The sequence below is a fragment of the Octodon degus genome, unplaced genomic scaffold (assembly GCF_000260255.1).
Source record: "Octodon degus isolate 3935 unplaced genomic scaffold, OctDeg1.0 scaffold00056, whole genome shotgun sequence".
NCBI classification, from domain to species: domain Eukaryota; kingdom Metazoa; phylum Chordata; class Mammalia; order Rodentia; family Octodontidae; genus Octodon; species Octodon degus.
In genome coordinates, this window is record NW_004524632.1 from 6,183,210 (window position 1) to 6,202,146 (window position 18,937).

At 52.2% G+C, this 18,937-nt stretch overlaps 1 protein-coding gene across 2 annotated transcripts; it reads left to right on the forward strand.

Annotated features, from left to right (window-relative positions):
* Positions 1-362: 362 nt before the first annotated feature.
* On the forward strand, positions 363-6,774 carry Slc35b1 (solute carrier family 35 member B1). 2 transcript variants are annotated; one of them, XM_004633642.2, is made up of 9 exons: positions 363-618; positions 1,278-1,381; positions 1,962-2,092; positions 2,468-2,498; positions 3,023-3,180; positions 4,180-4,306; positions 5,278-5,384; positions 5,494-5,647; positions 6,578-6,774. In XM_004633642.2, the coding sequence occupies exons 1-9, from the start codon at positions 404-406 to the stop codon at positions 6,628-6,630; spliced, it is 1,080 nt and encodes a 359-aa protein (XP_004633699.1). In that variant the 5' UTR covers positions 363-403; the 3' UTR covers positions 6,631-6,774. The 2 variants fall into 2 exon arrangements, with proteins under 2 accessions (XP_004633699.1, XP_023573994.1); XM_023718226.1 differs by having other exon boundaries at positions 1,987-2,092.
* Positions 6,775-18,937: the final 12,163 nt, after the last annotated feature.

Consider the following 18,937-nt stretch of genomic DNA (forward strand, 5'->3'; position numbering starts at 1 on the left):
AACCGACCGGTGTAAAGACAATTTGATTTGCCTGGCAGGCTGCACCTCCTGCCTGCCTCCTGCCTGCCCACTGTTTCAGTTTGGCACAGCACAGCCAATCAGTGATGTCCACATCCTTATACGTCATCATTCCACGCCCAGGTATGGCCTAAACCACCCCACAGAATTCTGGGTCATGGTTGTCCTCAGAGTTGCCTGATCGGAAAATTTTGAATGGGAGGTCACATCCCGAAGACAGCTGACGCTTCTGGCCACCAGGAATGGAGCCAAGGACCCACAGCCAATCTTTTTTCCTAGAATATGGTTTCTGGGTTTTGAGGAGTATTTCCTCTTGGCAAGCCTGAGCTGGCAGTTCTGGAGGTGGCTGCTAGGCCCTACCGAGGGGCGGTCGCATGCAGCTCCTATGAGGCCCCTGCCGCCGGCCGGCGATGTCCGCCTGGAGCTGCCCCCGCTGCCGCCGCCGCTCCCGCTGCAGGCAGTGAGCGGGTCTCCGGTCGGCTCGTCTGGGCGTCTCATGGCCTCTAGCAAATCCCTGGTGCCCGACCGGCTGCGCCTGCCGATCTGTTTCCTGGGTGTCTTTGTCTGTTATTTCTACTATGGGATCCTGCAGGAAAAAATGTGAGTGGACTCCCGGGTGGGCACGCAGTCGTTACCCCGTCCAGCGCCCTCTGCCAGGCTCCGTTTTGCGGACTCTCATCTCTGGCCCCAGTCCTCTCGCCGGGGTCTCGGACTCCCCCAGTATCCCGCTACCTAATTTACATCCTGGGCTGAGTCTCCCCGTAATTAAAAAAAAAAAAAAAAAAAAAAAAACCCGCCAGTGTTGCCCTTGTGGTCTCGGGACCTGGTTATTTTTGTTCCTTTACCTATTTTTACCCTTGTTGGTTCCAAGATTCTGGGACTGCTAACCCAAACAGGTTTCCGTGACCTGAGCCGGCTCCACTCTGGAACTTCCAGATATTCGCAAAGTCTTTCACCCGTGGGCTTTCTGCTTAGCTCAGATACCTTCCCCAGCTGGGGTCCTTTGGCCAGCGTCCCGAGGTTCCCCTCGCTCGATCCTTCATATTTCCCCGCCCCCCTCTAGACACTGGTATTAGGCTAGGATGTCAGTTCCTAGATCCAATGAAATCAGCCCGTTTTGTAAATGAGCCCAATTGCCCTTACCAATTCTTCGTACACCTGGAAGGGCAAGGTAATTCCAAAGTTTTCAGTAGCTTTGAGCTCCTATTGACAGTGAGTGAGATGTGCTATCTTCTTCTGCTTCCTCTCTTTCATTTTAGAACAAGAGGAAAATATGGGGAGGGAGCCAAACAGGAGACGTTCACTTTTGCCTTAACTTTGGTCTTCATCCAGTGTGTGATCAATGCGGTGTTTGCCAAGATCTGTGAGTACCTAGACAGTAATCTGCTGCAGGCGGCCTCCTCTCCCCCCAATATTCTGGGCTTTAGGCGTTGGATTAGCTTGAATCAATCAATGAGATCTTAAGTTTCTCCGCCTCCACCCCCTTTTTTGATTGAAGTCTAAAGCTAATGATTTTGAAGTGAGATTAAAATGTTATTTTCTTAAATTTGACCAATTTTTGAGCCAGAAGCGTACCGAGAACGGTCTTCTGTGGTCCGTGTTCCCATTGAGGACACTTAAAACATTTTTCTCTTTGTCCCTTTGACTTTGTGCATCAGCTTCAAACATGTTTTGAGCTTTCTTTGTTCCCTGGAGACGAGCAGCGGGGATCAGTCATCCCTCGTTCCTGGATGAGACCGCCACCTCGCTGCCTGTGATCTCGGGGTGGGCTTAGGTGGAATAGGAGACTTGAATAATTTGCCAAGATTTGTCAGCCTAAGAAGACAGAATCAGCTTATGTCTGAATTGACAGACAAGTTTCTTTCGTGCAGTTTCAACTTTTGCTTAGTAGTCTGTCATAGCCCCACTAGGATTCTCTCGTATGTTTTTCTGTCTTCTCCTAGTGATCCAGTTTTTTGACACTGCCAGGGTGGACCGTACTCGGAGCTGGCTCTATGCTGCCTGTTCTGTCTCCTATCTGGGTGCCATGGTCTCCAGCAATTCAGCACTACAGTTTGTCAACTACCCCACTCAGGTGAAACCTCAGGGGGAGACAAGGGTTGGTTCAGAAACTGTTTGAAAAGGACCAAGGGGCTTTCCCTCAGGTCTGTGACTTAACTAAATAAAAAGGAACGAGGCTGGGAGAGTATGTATGAGAAGCTGGGGGGCTGGGAGATAGCTCAGTAGAATAAGCGCTTGCCTGGCAAACGCAAGGGCCTGAGTTCAATCCCCAGTTCCTCCAAAAAAAAAAAAGAAGCCGTGCTTTCGTGGTGGGACAGGCAGTAGTCGGGCCACTGCTGAGGTGGAGGTCCCTGGCATGAGCCCTGACTCGAGTACCTTAATGTGACACCTAGCACAGCTCCTGGATCATCACAAATGCTCAGAAATTATTTGCTGGCTTTCATTCCAGGTCCTTGGTAAATCCTGCAAGCCCATCCCAGGTAAGCAGAGGAAGCTGGCCTCCAGCTCCTGTCTTCACCTTTCTCTCTGCTGGAACTCTCAGTCCCTCTGGGTTTCACCAGCCCGTCATAACTCTCCCCAAGAACTTTGCTCTAGCCCTTCCCCCTGCCCATTCCGTCATCTGTCATTGTGCCACTCCCTGTGCTGTGCACAGGGTGACAGTTTTCAGCAGGAGCAAGAGACTCAGTCTCATATGTTGCACAGTCATCACCTGCTCTAAGCCCTATTTTGGTGATCAGTTTTTTTCTCTACCTCCTTTCACGCCCTTGCTTTGTTCCTTCTCGGACCTTTGACCTTTGTTCTCTACATTTCTCTGTCTTATGCTCCACTTAGTCCCATTGCTGTCCTTGCACGGTGCCAGCCTGCCACTCCTCTTCTCACCTTCTGTAGCCCTTCTTCTCAAATTTCTTTTCTGAGGCTTTTCTGGGCTCCCGGGAGGAAGGTACTGGGGTCATCAGTGCCTATGAGTACCTGGATATGCCACGCTTTTCTCTGCCCTCTGTAGTCATGCTCCTTGGGGTGACCCTCCTGAAGAAGAAGTATCCCCTGGCCAAGTACCTCTGTGTGCTGCTAATTGTGGTGGGCGTGGCCCTTTTCATGTACAAACCTAAGAAAGTAGTTGGGATGGAAGAACACATGGTCGGCTATGGAGAGCTGCTCCTGGTATGTGATCCTGCTGGGGAACACAGCATTTTCTGGCAAATTTAACAAAGGACAGCCCCACCTAGGCAGGCAGAAGGCCTGTTCCATGTCTCAAGGGAGATTGTGTGCTCCTTGTCCCCGTTTCTGGTCTCTGCTAAGGTCAGGGTGGAATGCCTGAAATATTTAGCTACAGCTCAGCTCTCCTTCTGAGGAAGAGCTCACTCTGAGCTGTGTGCAGTTCCCGTGGTGACATCACTGAGAACTGACAGGGAAGGAGTACAGTGGCACTCCCTGTGGCCTTCTAGAGGCGTAGGAGCAATGCAGGATACCACAATCGAGCCATCTTACACATTAGGCACTGTTCCAAGTGTTCTGCATGGAATCTGGTTATTTTTTACAACAATCTCTTTTTTTTTTTTTTTTTTTTTTTTTTTTTTTTGGCGGAACCGGGGATTGAACTCAGACCCTTGCACTTGCCAGGGAAGCGCTTATTCCACTGAGCCATCTCCCTGGCCCCAACAATCTCTTTTAACACAGCAGTATTATCTCCATTGTACAGATGAAGAAACTGAGGCCAGAGAGGTGAAGTCACCTGCCATCGCTGCGTCCTATTTAAGTGAGAAAGTTAGGCTTCCGGTCCCGGCAGCCTGCCCGCAGACGCTAGCGTGTGCGCCGCACTCTGCTCCCAGCGAGCAGTGACCCTGGCAGCTTTGCCAGTAGGAAGTGGATGGCTTGCTGCAGCTGATTTTAGACCCTGCCACCAGCTTGAAAGTGTCCAGCTCTGCCATCCTCATGGTGTCACTGCCTTCAGTGAGCAATGAGCCTGTCAGTCTGGTGCTGGGGAGGGACAGCTAGCATCGTCTCACCCCACACTCCATTTGGGACCAGGTAGCAACCGTGTGAGGGCTCTGTCATCAGGCAGTGGTATTTTGAGGAGTCTGAGGCTGAGAATCTTGTGTCCTGCTTTGGGGAGGGTCCCTGGCGGCCACGTCATCGCAGGCTGCTCCCTTTCCTTCCCAGCTGTTGTCTCTGACCCTGGACGGACTGACTGGCGTTTCCCAGGACCACATGCGGGCGCATTACCAAACAGGCTCCAACCACATGATGTTGAACATCAACCTTTGGTCCACGTTGCTGCTGGGAGCTGGTAAGCAGCAGTGGTGCCGTTCTTCCTGCGGAGCACCAGGGGGCAGACTGCCCTTGTGCGTGTGGTCCCGTCTCAGCTGCCTGCATGGGCTGACTTCACACGCCAAGGTGCTCACCTGGTTCCACACCCTCTGTCCCAGGCCTGGGAAACCTTCCTGGGCAGACCCGCATGTGCAGGGTCTGCCTGCTGTCTGTCACGCACACAAAGGGGGCACTTGTGCCCACTGTCTGGGAGATGTTCGTAGTAGAAGCCGTGGGTGTCCAGGGCTTCCCTCCCAGGATGCAAATGAGGCATTGCTGTAGTGCTCAAGGAGAGACTTAGGTGTACGCTGAATACAGCCCACGCGTGAAGGCATTTGCTCTGGTTATGGTCAGTGTCTCCTAACTTTCAGCTCTGGACACACATAGGAATTTTTTTGTGCGGCACACTGGGATTGAAGGAGGGAGGGTGCTGCTGGTGGCCCCCCAGGAGCTTCCTTGAGCAGAGGTGTGTAGCTCTCTCCACAACATCAGAGGGTCTCTGTGTTCAGTCACTTTGGTAGAAGTAACTCATGAACTTTGAAGCCTTTCTTGCAAAATCAAGTCTTTAGCCTCACCAGAAAAAAAATAAAGAACCAGGCATGGTGGTGCAGGTCTGTAATCGAGGCTGAGCCAGGAGGATTGCGAGTTCATCCCAGCCTGAACTTGTGACTTAGTGAGACCCTGGTTCAAAAGCTAAAAGTCTGGGGACATGGCTCAGTGTGAAGACTCTGGGTTCAGTTCCCAGTACTCCCCTGAAAACATACATGTGTATGCACATGGACACACACTCACGCATTTGCGAAAGGTGCATGACGGGACCATAGGCACTCCCACGTACACCTCCATCCCAGCCTCCTTTGCAGTGCTGTAGCGGGCTGTGGGCAGGAGCGTGTGTTGCCGCACCCCCAGCCCCCAGCAAAAGGTGCACTGTTCCCCTTTGACATCTTCTAGGAATCGTGTTCACTGGGGAGCTCTGGGAGTTCTTGAGCTTCGCCGAAAGGTACCCAGCCGTCATCTACAACATCCTGCTCTTTGGCCTAACCAGTGCCCTGGGCCAGGTGAGTTCTTGAGGGGACCGTGTGGCCTTCCTGCTATGGCAGGACCAGCCAGGAGGTCTGGTGCCGTGGGCCTCGCGTCAGCCTGACCACCCACCTGCCTCACTTTCAGAGCTTCATCTTCATGACAGTTGTGTATTTTGGCCCCCTGACCTGCTCCATCATCACCACGACCCGCAAGTTCTTCACGATCTTGGCTTCTGTGATCCTCTTTGCCAACCCCATCAGCCGCATGCAGTGGGTGGGCACCGTGCTTGTGTTCCTGGGTAAGTAGCTCCGAGAGCTGCTATCTTCGGGCCCCCTGGAGCACCAGTGACAGCTTGATAGTTTTTGTTTCCCTAAAGTATATTTGGGTATCTATAGTGCATATATAGTTACTTTAGAGAAAACTTAAAAGAGCAAAGGAAGCAGCTGGCATGGTGCCCACGCCTGTGACCCAGCGCTCATGCTGGGCAGGAGGATCAGCTGGGTCACGTAGGGAGGTCAGGGCCAGTCCAAGCCACACCGTATACCATCCACTTGCGTGGCTTCCTTCCCGACCCAGAGTAGAGCAGGACTGCCGTGCTTGCTCTTTACTCAAGGTGCTCTGGGTGAGCAGAGAAGAACGGCTTCGGAGGCCTTTCTGTGTACGCGGTACTGAGGATCCAGCCCCATGGTGTCCTGCCGCTGAGCTCCACGCTAGCCCTTTTCATTTTTTATTTAGAGACAGTCTTGCTAAGTTGCCCAACGTGGCCTGGAACTTGGGTTCCTCCTGCCTCGGCCTCCCAAGTACCTGGGGTTCCAGATGTGTACTACTTGTACCTGGCAGTTCAGACATTTTGACTTCTTGAGTTTCTTTTGGTCTTAACTGTATATTTTATCTATAAATGTCAGTATCTTGATGAATTTTTTTCATTTGATGCCATTCTGTTGTCTCTGAGGAAAAAAAAAAATTTTTTTTTTTTTTGAGGTAGGGTCTTGCTCTGTAGTCCAGGCTGGCTTTGTACTCCCTGCGTAGCCCAGGCTGGCCTTGAGCTTGTGGTGACCCTCCTGCCTCAGCTGCCCCAGTGCAGGGATTGCAGGTGCACCACCACATCCCGCGCTGAGATAATTACAGAAAGGCACTGTGAAGCTCCAGTTTGAAGAACTGACGCTGACTCCGCCACTGGTGGGTTTCACATCCTCCGGGAAAGCTAAGCTCATCTCCCCTCCTGTAGGTCTCGGGCTCGATGCCAAGTTCGGGAAGGGAGCGAAGAAGACCTCTCACTAAGAAGAGAAACTACCTCCACTCTAGAATGCTTGGGTTAACGTCCCCGGAAGCACCAGCTCCTGGGAAAGTGGACCCAGTAGTGATACAGGACTGGGTTCCAGTCTTCTTCTTTTTTTTAAATCAAAGGAAGCAAAATCACATATTCTAAATAAATTTTAAAAAAGGGAAAAAGAAAAAAACAAAATAATGCTTGACTTGTAATGACATGCACGGGCAGTCTCTGTTCTCAGAACACAAGAGCATCATCTAGTACAGGTGGAGGGGAAGCTGAGCCTGATCTCTGGCCCCACCGCTCTCCTGTGTGCCAAACAGGAGCAGGTGGGTGAGTCCCCAAGAGCCTGCATGTGCCGGCGAGGCACTGTGAGCCCTTGAGTGGTGGCGGCAGTGGCTCGGTTCAGGGGCGAGGCTTGGCGTGTGCTGAGGCAGGTGCCGGCTGTCAGAGCCGGAGTATGTAGGGATCGCCTCTTAGAGCCACTGGAGGCAAGCGCAGGAGCTGTAGTCTCTCCTTAAGAGCTGCCTCAAGACTGGAATGCAGTGAGGCCAGCGTGTCACAGTCTGCTAGGTTTTCTCTTGTCCCTGCTGCCGGCTCCCCCTGGAGATCTGGGCATGAAGGGTGAACAGCTTTGGCGGGCCGGCGAGTGCACTTTTCCCGATCCCTCCCTCCATCTCCGTCTGTTCTCAGACCACCTGGTCCCCTCCAGGGAGGCTGGATCCATCCCTCCTCCTCCCCTGCCCGCTTCAGCTACTGAAGCATCGCGGTCCTTGGCCATCCTGGCTGTCCCGGAGTGTCCCTGTGCCAGCGCCTGCCTGTTGAAAGGGATGCTGGCAGAAGGCACGGTGGCTGGGGCCTGGCACAGAGCTGCTGTCGGGTTTTCTGGGTGGTGATGGGGGAGAAGGCGGAGTGCAGAGCAGAGCTGCCTGCCCCCTGCTGCCTTCCAAGTTGGAAACTGCAATCCTCCGAGGACCAAACTTTACACATGAAAGTGCATTTCCACCAGCTGCGACTTTCCCTCCATCTGTTCGACAGCCCAGCCCCTTGGCTGTGCAGATGGGAGCCCGGCCTCCTTCCTGAGCGCTGCTGAGCCAGGCCACCCCCCAGAAGCCTTCAAGCCCTGCCCTGCTTGTGCTGGCCGAGCTCGCTCCCTAGGCCCGAGTGTCTACAGCCCTGCCCTGAAGGCCCCCTCTCTGGGCTGACCTGCCTTCCTTACGGGGTTTGCATCTTGAAGTTCTCGTTGGTGAGCTGCTCCCTTGCTGGACTGATAGCTGTGCTGCCCTCTGGATTGCTGGGGTGGTCGGCGGCGCAGATAGCAGGGCCGGGGCTCCCAGCAGGTGTCTTCTGGGCCTGCTGCTTTGTGGCTGGCTTTTTGTTTGAGACAGGGTCTCTGCAATTCAGGCCAGCCTTGGATTCACTACGTAGCCCAGGCTGGCCTCAACTCATGGCGATCCGAAGTGCTGGGTTACAGGCGTGTTCCACCACTTGGCTGGGCCTGCTCGTTTGCATCTTCCTGGCTGTCAGACTTTTCTCCTCTAGCTCGTCCCCCTGCCGTTCCCACCTGGTTTCAGGACTGCCTACCTCTAAGCCAGGTGTGGGGGTGTGCTCCAGGAATCCCGACACTCGAGGCTGAGGCAAGAGGATCCGTGAATTCTAGGCCAGCCTCAAACTACGTACAAGTCAAAATGCGTAATTCTCACCAAGAGCAAGATGGGCTGGGAGCAGGGACTCAGCAGCTCAGCATGGCGTACAGCAGGCCCAGAGCCCAGCACCGAGCAGAGGGCTGGGGGGCCCAGTCCTGTGTGGACAATGTGAGGCCAGAAGGGGAGAGCGTTGCCACGTGAAGGAGGGCGGGGGCGCTTCAGCCCTGCTGCCAAGTAGAAGAGGGCTTGCAGTCCTGCTGTTTGCATTCTCCTGCACTGTCCCTGGCCTCTGGTCAGTTCCATAGAGAACACAGCGGGACAGTGGTGCTCAAGTGAGGTGTCATTTCACTGAACTTCAGAACGTCACAAGAGGCCTGCTCCAGTTACCTGCAGCAGCAGAGGGGCCTGGATTCAACTAAAAGCTGCTAACAGGGCCGATACGCAAAATGCTGGGCAAGTCCAGGCTCAAGCGCCGTGCATCACTAACCCCGGGAGCTGACGCCTCAGGTTCCTGCAGATCAAAGTGCTCTGCTCTGCAGTTAATTCTCAGCTATGTGCAGAAGGGCAGGAGGCGGCGCGCACGTCTCCCCGGGCTGGGTTTTCAGTTCGGGGCACGTGGTATTTCCGTCTGTACTGGTCAGAGCGTCAGGTCTGTCTCCTTCACTACGCCTGCTCAGCCTCATGGGGACGTGACTTCCCGCTTCCTGTGCACCTCTTAGCCTACAGCATGGGGGCGGGGCACACTGGTTATCTGGGGTACAATCGTAGGGACAGCTGTCCTGGGATTACATACTACGTGCAAATCACTGGCTTTTGGGCTGGAGAGATGGCTCAGTGGTCTAAAGCACCTACTTAGAACAAGCTTGGAAAAGCATCAGGGACCGCGGTTCAATCCCCCAGCACCACATGCCAGCCAGCCCCGCCCCCTGGTGGGCTGAGCTGGCCGCATACACACCACTCTCTCTCTCTCTCTCTCTCTCTCTCTCAAATAAATAAAAAAAAAAAAATCACTGGCTTTTGTTGTTTGTGCAGACTCTCACTGTCCGAGCCCAGGTTGGGCTCAGATCCAGTGATCCTCTTGCCTCAGCCTCCTGAGCTGGCATCACAAGTGCGCGCCATCGTACTCAGCAGTAAATAAATACTAAATAAATACCACATCCTTGTAAAAAGGACTTAAAGTGGCAAGAACTAAACATTAACTAGAAAAAAAAATCCACATTAACTAGATAATTTATAAGTAGGTACTTGGGAAAAGGGTGTGTTTTCTTACTGCTCTGTAACCCCTTCATGAAGGGGACTGAACATCTGGACTTTTTAGAGGCAGAAACACCCGAGGGAGGGCTGGTGAGTGGCAGGCTGTCCCTGGGCGTGTCCCAAGCTTGAGTGACCTGGGCCTGTGCACTCCGAGGGAGGACAGCGCAGTGCCTCGGGAGACCCGTTGCCTCCGCCACCTGACTCCCCTCGCAAAGAACAGTGTGCACATGATCAGTGCGGCCGGTCATTTCCCCCAGATGCCGGGCCGGGAAATCGTCCCGCGTCTCTGCGGGGTCGTTCAGTCTCCTTCCCTTTGAAAACACAGCAGCTGTCTTCAGGAACACGGCACATGCAGATGTCTAGAGCTGCTGCGCCCCGTTGCTCTGCAGCAGGTGCCATTTGGTCCTCCGACACTCCTGGGGAGAACTCAGGCCGAAGCAGAATCTCCCTGCCTCTGAAACGGAGCCTGAGACCCACCGAAGGGCATCTCAAGGCCACAGGATGTGGTTGGCGGCGTCGTGGGGAGGCCGTTTCACTTCCCGCTGCCTGTGGTCGGGAGCTTTGACCCTCCTCCAGCTAAACCAGTGGGCCCAAGCTGTTTGGATTTTCTGTAAATTCCCAGTAGAATTTCCAAATAATTCAGGGGACTGGCACAGGTATGCTGGTTTTTACTTTTTTCAAATGTGAATAGGCAAAAAGCGGAAACTATTACAGTTTCAAACATGACATTTTAACTAAAAAAAAACAGCAAAAGCTACCCACCTTCCTCCAACAAACTTATAATTAAAAATAATACCACTGTTTATAATAAAGGCTCTACTGAAGCAAACTTTCCACATGCTGGGTGTGGTGGCACAGGCCTGTAATCCCAGCACTCAGGAGGCTGAGGCAGGAGGATTGCTGTGAGTTTGAGGCCAGCCTGAGCTATACACTGAGTTCAAGGTCCATCTTGAGTTATATGGCAAGACCCTGTCTCAAAGGAAAAAAAGGGGTGGGTGCGGCCAGATAGCTCAGTGGACTAAAAACGCCGCTTAGGCAGAGCACAGAGGCCGGGATTCGATACCCAGCATGCTGTGCCAGCCCTGCCCCCGGGGCACACTGAGATGGCCATTGAGACTGGGTATTGTGGCACGCGCCTGTAATCTCAGCGCTTGGAAGGCTGAAAACAGGAGAATCACTACAAGTCTGATCTGTGTAGTGAGACCCTGTAGACCTTGTATACCCTGTACTTAGTTCCTTTTTTTTTTTGGCGGAACCAGGCATTGAACTCAGGCCCTTGTGCTTGCCAAGGAAGCGCTTATTCCACTGAGCCATCTCCCCAGCCCTAAATACATTTTTAAAAAATCCACAGATGTTACTCTGTAATCTACATAGCAGCATACGTCATTGATTGCTGAATAAAACCTGCAGTTTGCAATTTGCTTTTTTTTTTTTTTGAGACAGGGTCTCGCTATGTAGTTGACTGATGGTCCTGAGCTCACTGTGGTGGCCGGGCTGGCAGCAGTCCTCTTGCTTCAGCGTCCCAAGTTTTGGGATTGTGAGCATATGCCACCATGCTTGGCAAACCTCAAACCTGAAAATTCTAAAAATCCAAAAATGGGGCTGGGGAGAAAGCTGTGTGGTCTAAGCACCTGTCTGGCAAGTACAAGGACCAAGGTTCAACCCTTAGTACCACATGACATGCCAGAGCCCTGGTTCCAGGCACGGTGGTGCACACCTGTAATCCCAGCTCTGAGAAGGATGAGACAGGAGGATCACTATGAGTCTGAACTGTGTATTGAGACCTTGTACCAAATACATTTAAAAAAAAAAAAAACCAAACTAAGCTTAAAAAAAAAAAAAAAAAAAAAGCCACTGGCCTTGGCCTCTGCATGCTCCCTTCCGTAGGGTAGGCCTTCAAGGGCTTCCCAGGAAGGAAGGCAGCCTGAGTATCCAGGTCCCTCCTGGAGCGAGCCACCCACCGTTGCAGCCACTGTCTGACATGCAGGGTTCTTGGCCTGGGAACCAGTGGGCCACGCCCACCCTTGGAGACCCATGGGAAGGAGAACCATCAGATGCCGGGTGAAAAGTGATTCATTCAGTGCCTTCCCTTCCACCATGGCGCGCCTGCACTTGGGGCTGGTGGATTTTCTGTCTGAGTGTGCCTGGTTCCCTCAGGGTTCTGGAGAAGAGAAGAAGGAAGGAGCTGAAGGCACTGGCCAAGGGCGAGGGTCAGGGTGCTTCTCCCTGCGGCTTCTGGTTCTGTTGTGCCTGGCTGCCCAGAGTGAACAGGAGCACCCTGTTTCAGCTTCAGTGCTGACCAAATGCTGTTTCCTCCAGCTGTACCCCAGACTTGGCACAGACCACAGACTTATAGGGATGTATTCCTTGTTGTGGTCGGTGAGGGCGCAGAGCTTCCTGAAATGAACTCTCAGTGTGTGTGTGAGAGTGTATGTGTGTGTGTGTGTGTGTGTGTGTAAAATACACCCTTGCACAACAATCAACCAGATACATTCATTGTTTTGTAAAAAGGGTGCTGCATACTTTGAATCCCATCACTTGAGGAGGCTGAGGCAAGAGGATTGCGTGAGTTCAAAGCCAGCCTGTGCTACAGAGCCAAGACCCTGTCTGAAAAAATATAAAGTTCACATTTCTGCAGATTCACTAGGGGACCCATTCACAGGCACCACCATAATCATGAAATTCATTTAATTAAAAAATGATTTCCCGAATAAAAACTGGGCAGAGAACCCCAAGGAGATCAACCCGTCCAGTTTAATTTCCACTGCTAGCCTCGGCCCTGCAATGCTACTGAGGGCTGCTAGATTTAACAAATAAAAATGCAGGATGCTTGGCTGGGCTGGAATTTCAGAGAAACAAACACATGGTTTTTGGTGTAAGTATGTCCCTGGATTCAAATTCAGCCAGCATTCTGTGTATTCTCTGGCAGCAGTTTGCAGCATTAGTCATTATCACGAATGTTCTTCTGGGCCCCTCGTTTCTGAGGAAGGCAATTCACATACATCACAATTTGCCGTTCTGTGCACACCACTTCCAGGTGCTTTTTGTTCAGGGCCAAAAATACTATAATTTCCCTGATGGCCCAGGAAGGTGTAGTGTCAGACTTGGTCAACAGGGGGCGCCATGCTCTCAAAATAAATTCCCCCGGCGTGTTCCAGAGGCTTCAAGAAGCGGAAGTGGGTTTTGAATTGAAGGTTCTATTTGCTGCTTCTCTCTTCACCCTACCACCTTGCCAGAGCTATTTCTGGGAATCAGGAATATGATCCTGTCACTGCGGGCCTAAATCCCTCCCAACGATCCCCGGCTACCTTCTCGATGCAGCACAAAAAGCCCTTTGGGATCCGCGTGGGATCTGTTTTCCCTGCTACTTGCAGCCTGTTTGCTCCCGCCCACCTCCCATTCCCAGCACCCCATTCACCAAGAGCTATTTGCAGTTTTCCTGTATGCTATTTATCGCTATGCCTATGTGCCCAGAGTTCCCACTGTTTGGAATTCCCTTTTCCATTTGGTGAGCGTCGTGATTATTCATGCGTCCAACTTCTGTAGCCGGTGTGCGCTGAGAGGGCGGTGGGGCACGCACTGTGCCTGGAGCCGGGCGCGCCGGAACTGGATGCCGGCCGGGGCACCGTTCACGTTGGTCGAAGGGAGCCAGTAATCAAGAAAATAAATAAGATCCTCGGATTTAGTTCAAGGGTTAACTAACCGGCCTTCCTCAAGTAGGGTTGACCACCTGGTTTGTACATTCAGGGTCCTATGTCCTAGCACCTGTCCACGTGTCGCCGGCATGTGCCTGACGGAAGCAGCTAGCTGTTTTTTATGCATTTGGCGCAGGGTCTCACTGCGCAGCTCGGATGTAGTGCTCCTGCTGTTCTCAGCCTCCCCAGCTCTGGAATTACAGGCGTGCTCCCCCAGGCCCAGTCTCTATGGCCGGCTCAGGTCACCCAGGGGCAGAGTCGACCCAGCACGTGGTGCCAGGGATCAGATCTCGGTCCCTGCGCTGGCCTAAGCAGGCGCTCAGTCCGCTGAGCTATCTCGCGGACCTGAAACAGCTAGTTTAATAGCACAGGGGACAAGATGTGTGGCACACACTACATACCCTATCTATATGGTGCGGTGGCTTTTCCCATCCTCCCGGTCGCTGCCAATTTTGTTAAGAGAAGCTGGAAATCCTAATTTTTACAGAAAGGTTCGCAGTTTTGTGAATTCTTTGCTAGCTGAAGCTAAACCTCCCTGCAGGTCAGAATGACCTAGGGGCCACCAGTTTGCCACCTTCCATACCTGTACTGCTTGTATCAGGTTTGTGCCCATCAGTCTTTTGAACCCTCAGTCTATCTTTGTATCTTCAACTCTGCCTTCAGGGACTGGCTTATGCTAGGTATTCCATAAAAGTCTGTGGAAAGACTGGAAGGAGGGAAGGAGGGGGGAAGGGAGGGAGGAGAACAACAGTTTGTTGATGGAAGTTCTTATTGCCTTTGCTCCAGGCATGGGACAGATGGAACAAGAAAGCCTGACAATGGATGTATTGCTGTGTGAGTTTGTGACTGTGTGTGTGTGTGTGTGTGTGTGTGTGTGCGCGCGCGCACGTGCATGCATGCACATAAGTGTGAGTTCCCATGCTAGCAGGTGTGACAGCTGGCAAATGGGTCTCAGAGCCATCAGCTCCTTTCTCAGTTGGCTCCTGAGCTACCCCTCCTGGTTCTTGTAGGGTGGGGGCAGCCAGAGCGTGTGGGGCTCACGGTGGACCTCTTGGCTTCCTTCCAGAACTTGCAGCCACTGGCACAGAGATCAGAAAAAGCTTATAGAGGCTTTTGGCACCAACGGATGTGTCCTCGGGGGAAGGTGCCTGGCAGCTGCTGCCACCCACTGCCTGCCCACTGGAGTGCCCACCGCATAGCAAGCAGGCATGGCGGTCAGAGTTAAAAGACTCTCTTCTCATTTGTCCCAAATGAGATCATCAAAATGGTCCTTCACCCTGCGTGGTGGGAGGAAGCTTAGGAGGGTTCCCGACTCCCTGGCTGACAAGGATGGGGGTGGCATGCAGTCCTTGCTGTAGCTCCCAGAAGCAGAGCAGACACTTGACCCCGTAGTGGCCTGTTGCTGCCCACATGGCAACGCTGGTCTTTTCATCCGGAGAGGATGCTGCCTCACACCCACACCGAACAACCTGTGTGCGCTCTCACTGCCCTAGTGACTAAGGACTGGGCTTTGAAAATAGACATTGCAGGCTTTGGAAACATTTTATATGAGAAAGAACTAGATCATTCAGGAGCCGCAGCCTCCATCTTGGCCCTGCAACCTCTTGGGAAGCTTGGAAAATAGGATTTTCTGAACAGGACAGAGCAGAAGCTATTGGGGCAAGCGAAGTAGGTTGGAGTCATTTTCCAAGCTGCACTATGGGAATTTCTGTCCCATCCCTCTTTCTCTCTCTGATGAAAGAGGTACCTTCAAAGCCAAACCCAGGCCTAGCCTTCACAGGGCCTCATGCTGTCTATTCAAATCTTGGCCTGCCTGCAGCTTTGAAGCCAGACTTTCCAGGAAGCGATCTCTCCCCAAGGCAGCAGCCTCCCGCCCACACGCCAAGCCCCAGGTCTGAGTCCTGGGCCATAGGGCCGGACAGGCCAAAAGGAGCCCTGGGCACCCAGAGGGCTGTGATCCCTGGCAGTGTGTGTGCAGCCCCACCCAGGGGTCAGGGGAAGGAGGACCAGAGATGAAGAGAGAGAACTTGAACTCTTTAGGATTTGGCTAAAGAAAAGGCCAGAGAGAATCAAAAGCAGCTGGAGTCCTCCAAGTTCCAGCATGTCCGAAGACACCAATCCTTCCTCCATTCCCAGAATCAGGAATAAAGGCAAAATTGGTGTTTTGAATCCAGAAGGAAGAGCATTTCTGATCCGTTCCCAGCAGTGGTGTCAAATCCACACCTTCAGATTTCTGGTCACAGCCGTGGGTGTGACCAGCTGTCTCTCTGGGTCACCCCCTGACTCCAACCCCTTTGTTCCCCCAATTTACCCTTGAATTAAGGAGAAAATGCAGCTTCGCTCTCTCCCCGTTCTACGAAGCTACCTCTAGGCCCTCCCTCCCTGCGGCCTCCTTCCTTCCCTCCGGCTCTGTTCCCTCCTTCCTCGCCCCTGGCTCCGCAGCGCTCACAGTCAATCCCCGCCCTGGCCGGGCGCGGACTGCTCGCCAGCCCTGCCGGGTTCCTCTGCCCGTTTCGCTAGCTTCTGTCCAATTATCTCGCTGGCCGGGCTTGTGGAAGCCTTCCCCTCTGGCTGCCCTGCCTCCCTCCTCCCATCCACCGTGATTAATTTCCCTTTGGGGTGGGGGTGAGGGTGGGGGTGGGAAGCCAGCTTGAATCTATGGGGAGCCGGCTGGCGATCCTCCCAGGGCTCGGCTCCGAGGGCCCGAGGGCCGGCAGAGTTAGGAAGATCTCAGGAAAGAAGACACCACGGCAGACATTAAGGGCTGCGGGATCTCGTTTGACGGATGTGGGATCCGAAGCTTTCTAGAGAGAGCCAGTGCTTAAACACAAGGGCCCGCGGTGAGGAGGAGCCAAGCCCCGCCACGGAAAACAAAGCTGTGACTCAAAGGCGTCACCAAGATGTTCCCTTGCTCATCCACGTTCCTGAATTTAATGTCTTTGGCTTGAGAATTAACTTTGAGGCTCTCCAGCATTTGATAAAAATAGAGCTCATAAATGCCATCACAGGCACTTTCTGATAAGGTGGCCTTTAAGGGAAGCTGGCTCCCAGCAGAGGGTCTGAGTCAGGACACCTGCAGGACCAGCCTCTGAGTCCTCCCAGGCTGCTGAGCAGCCGGTGACCGGGCAGCGCGGGCAGGCAGAGGAAGCTGTGGAGGCCTGGGTGCCCGGAACCCCAGGCTGCAGGTTCTTCAAAGGCATATTTACCTCCCTGCCTTGGTCACTCACGCACTCCAAGAGCACTTTTCTGAACGCTTGCTCACTATGTGCTGGCTTGATGCCAGAGTCACCAGCGAGAAAAGGCTGAAAACACCAGCGAGAAGCAAACCTCCAAGTTGAAAACACTGAGCGTTTCCGAGGAGCCCAGGGAGGCATCAGGCAAACGCAGGGCGCGTGCAGGGGAGGAGACAGACAGCAAGAATTCCTCGGATCAGGGTTGTGGGACAGGTGACAGCTCCCTAGGGATGAGAGCTGGATAAGTCAAAGCCTGAAGAGATCCACAGAAAATTGAAAAGGGTGAGGGCAGGGCAAGGTGGTAAGAAGATGATGGAACTCGGTGGGCCCAGCCAATGAGAGGCCTGTGTCTGCCCCGCAGGCCTGCTGCTGCACAGATGAAGAGCCTTTCTGCTCGGTCAGGAAGCTGGGGTTTGCTTTCCTAAGGGCAATGGGCACTGCCGGAAAGCTCCTTCCGGCTGTGGAATCAGGAATGAGCCGGAAGTTGGAGGTGAGGCCAGGAGACCAAGGCTGGGAAACTTGTGGTCCAGGGAATTTTTAAAAAATGTATTAGTCCATTAGTCCGTGCAGCACATAATGATTACATGCACCATGGGGAGGTGGTGCTTGTGCACAGCTCGATTATTTTTTTTCTCCTTCCTCTCTCCCTCGCTGCCCACTCCCTCCATCTCTTGGTAAAAAATAACTACAGCGCCAGGAGTGGTGGCACACACCTGTAATCCCAGCACTCGGGAGGCTGAAGCAGAAGGACTGTGGCAAGTTTGGAGTGAGCCTGGGCTACCCAGGGGATTTGAGGCCAGCCTGAAGTACATAGGGAAACACTATCTCAGCAACAACAGCAGCTACCCGAAACTACTGCACGGACCACATCACCTACCCATTTAAATGTAGAACGCAATGACTTTTTCATACATTCTTGGGGTCACCAACTATCTCTCTGATCTAATTTCAGAACTTTTTTTTTTTTTTTTTTTGTTCTCCCTAAGAGGAACTCCTTCACTGGTCATTCTCTAGCCTCCTCCTCCTGGCCCTCAGCACCCAATCTTTCTGTCTCTATTTGTCTATTCTGCAGAGTTTATATAAGTCTTTAATATATGTATATAAATCTTTTAGGTTTTTAAAATTTTTTTTCTGTATTTAGGACAGGGTCTACAAGGTCTCACTCCGGAGATGGGACTCATAGTGATTCTCCTGTTTTCAGCCTCCCAAGAGCTGGGACCACAGGCTCCCTTCTCAGTGCACCCTGGGGGTGGGGGCGGGGCCGGCACTGCCAGCTGGGGATGGAATCCTGGCTGCTGTGCTCTGCCTAAGCAGGTGCTTTAATCCACTGAGCTATCAGGCCTGCCCTTTATTTTATTTTATTTTATTTTCATAACTGAGGATTGAACTCAGGCCCTTGCGCTTGCAGGGGAAGCACTTATTCTACTGAGCCATCCTCTCAGCCCCTAAATTTTTAATATATGGTTTTCTATGTCTGTTTTTTTCTTTAACCTACCATAATGTTTGGATGGTTTATCCAAAGAATAGCATGTATCAGTACTTCATTTTATTGCCAGATGACATTCCACACTATAGGTTTTCTTTTTTTTTTTTTTTTTTTTTTTTTTTTTTGTGCATCTCACTACACAGCCCAGACTCACAGTGATCCTCCTGATTTCTGCCTCCCAAGTGCTGTGATTACAGGCGTGCACCACCACACCCGGGCTCCATCGCTGGCTCAGCATGCCTGGGGCAGGGCCGGTGCGGCATGTGGAACCAGGGATCGAATCCTGGCCCTCAAGCTTACCTAAGCAAGTGCTTAGTCCGCTGAGCTTTACCGCCAGCCCTATTATTCCACATTATAGGTGCATCACATTTTATTATCCATCTATAATAGGAAGATCTATGTTTGGTTCATTTTGGTTTTTGAAATAGAATGAACAGGGCCAGAGAGCTAGATCAGCGGTCCAAGCACCTGCCTGGCAAGCGCAAGAACCCGGGTTCAATCCCCAGTGCCACCTGCCCCACATGCCATGCCAACCCTGCCCTAGGTGCACCGAGCTGGCCACCAAGTCTGGGTGCGGTAGGGCATGCCTGTAATCCCAGCTCTGGGGAGGCTAAAAAAAAATAAGAGGATCACTATGAGTCTGAGCTACGTAACAAGACTCTGTACCAAATACATAAAATTTTAAAAAAACAATTAAAAAAAGAAATAAAATGAACAATGGTCTCTTGAATATTTGTTAACAAGTTTTTTATTTGTTTGTGTGTTTGCTTGAGATAGGGTCTCACTTTGTATCCCAGGCTGGCCTCAAACTCATGGAGATTCTCCTGCCTCTGCCACCCAGGTGCTAGAATTCCAGGTCTGTGTCATCGTGCCTGGCTTGTTAACAAGTTTTTAGATGGACATATATTTTTGTTTCTTTTGGATGTAAACTTGGAATGAAGGAATATAATTGATTGGTTACAAAGACCCTATGTTTAACTTTTATTTTGTTTTGCCTTTTATTT

Bases quoted from the DNA above. Each gene is read 5' to 3' on its own strand.
- Slc35b1 (XM_004633642.2), top strand. From the start codon at position 404: ATGAGGCCCCTGCCGCCGGCCGGCGATGTCCGCCTGGAGCTGCCCCCG. The intron at 1,382-1,961 runs GTGAGTACCTAG...GTCTTCTCCTAG, and splicing joins TGCGGTGTTTGCCAAGATCT to TGATCCAGTTTTTTGACACT. The intron at 2,093-2,467 runs GTGAAACCTCAG...CTTTCATTCCAG, and splicing joins TTGTCAACTACCCCACTCAG to GTCCTTGGTAAATCCTGCAA.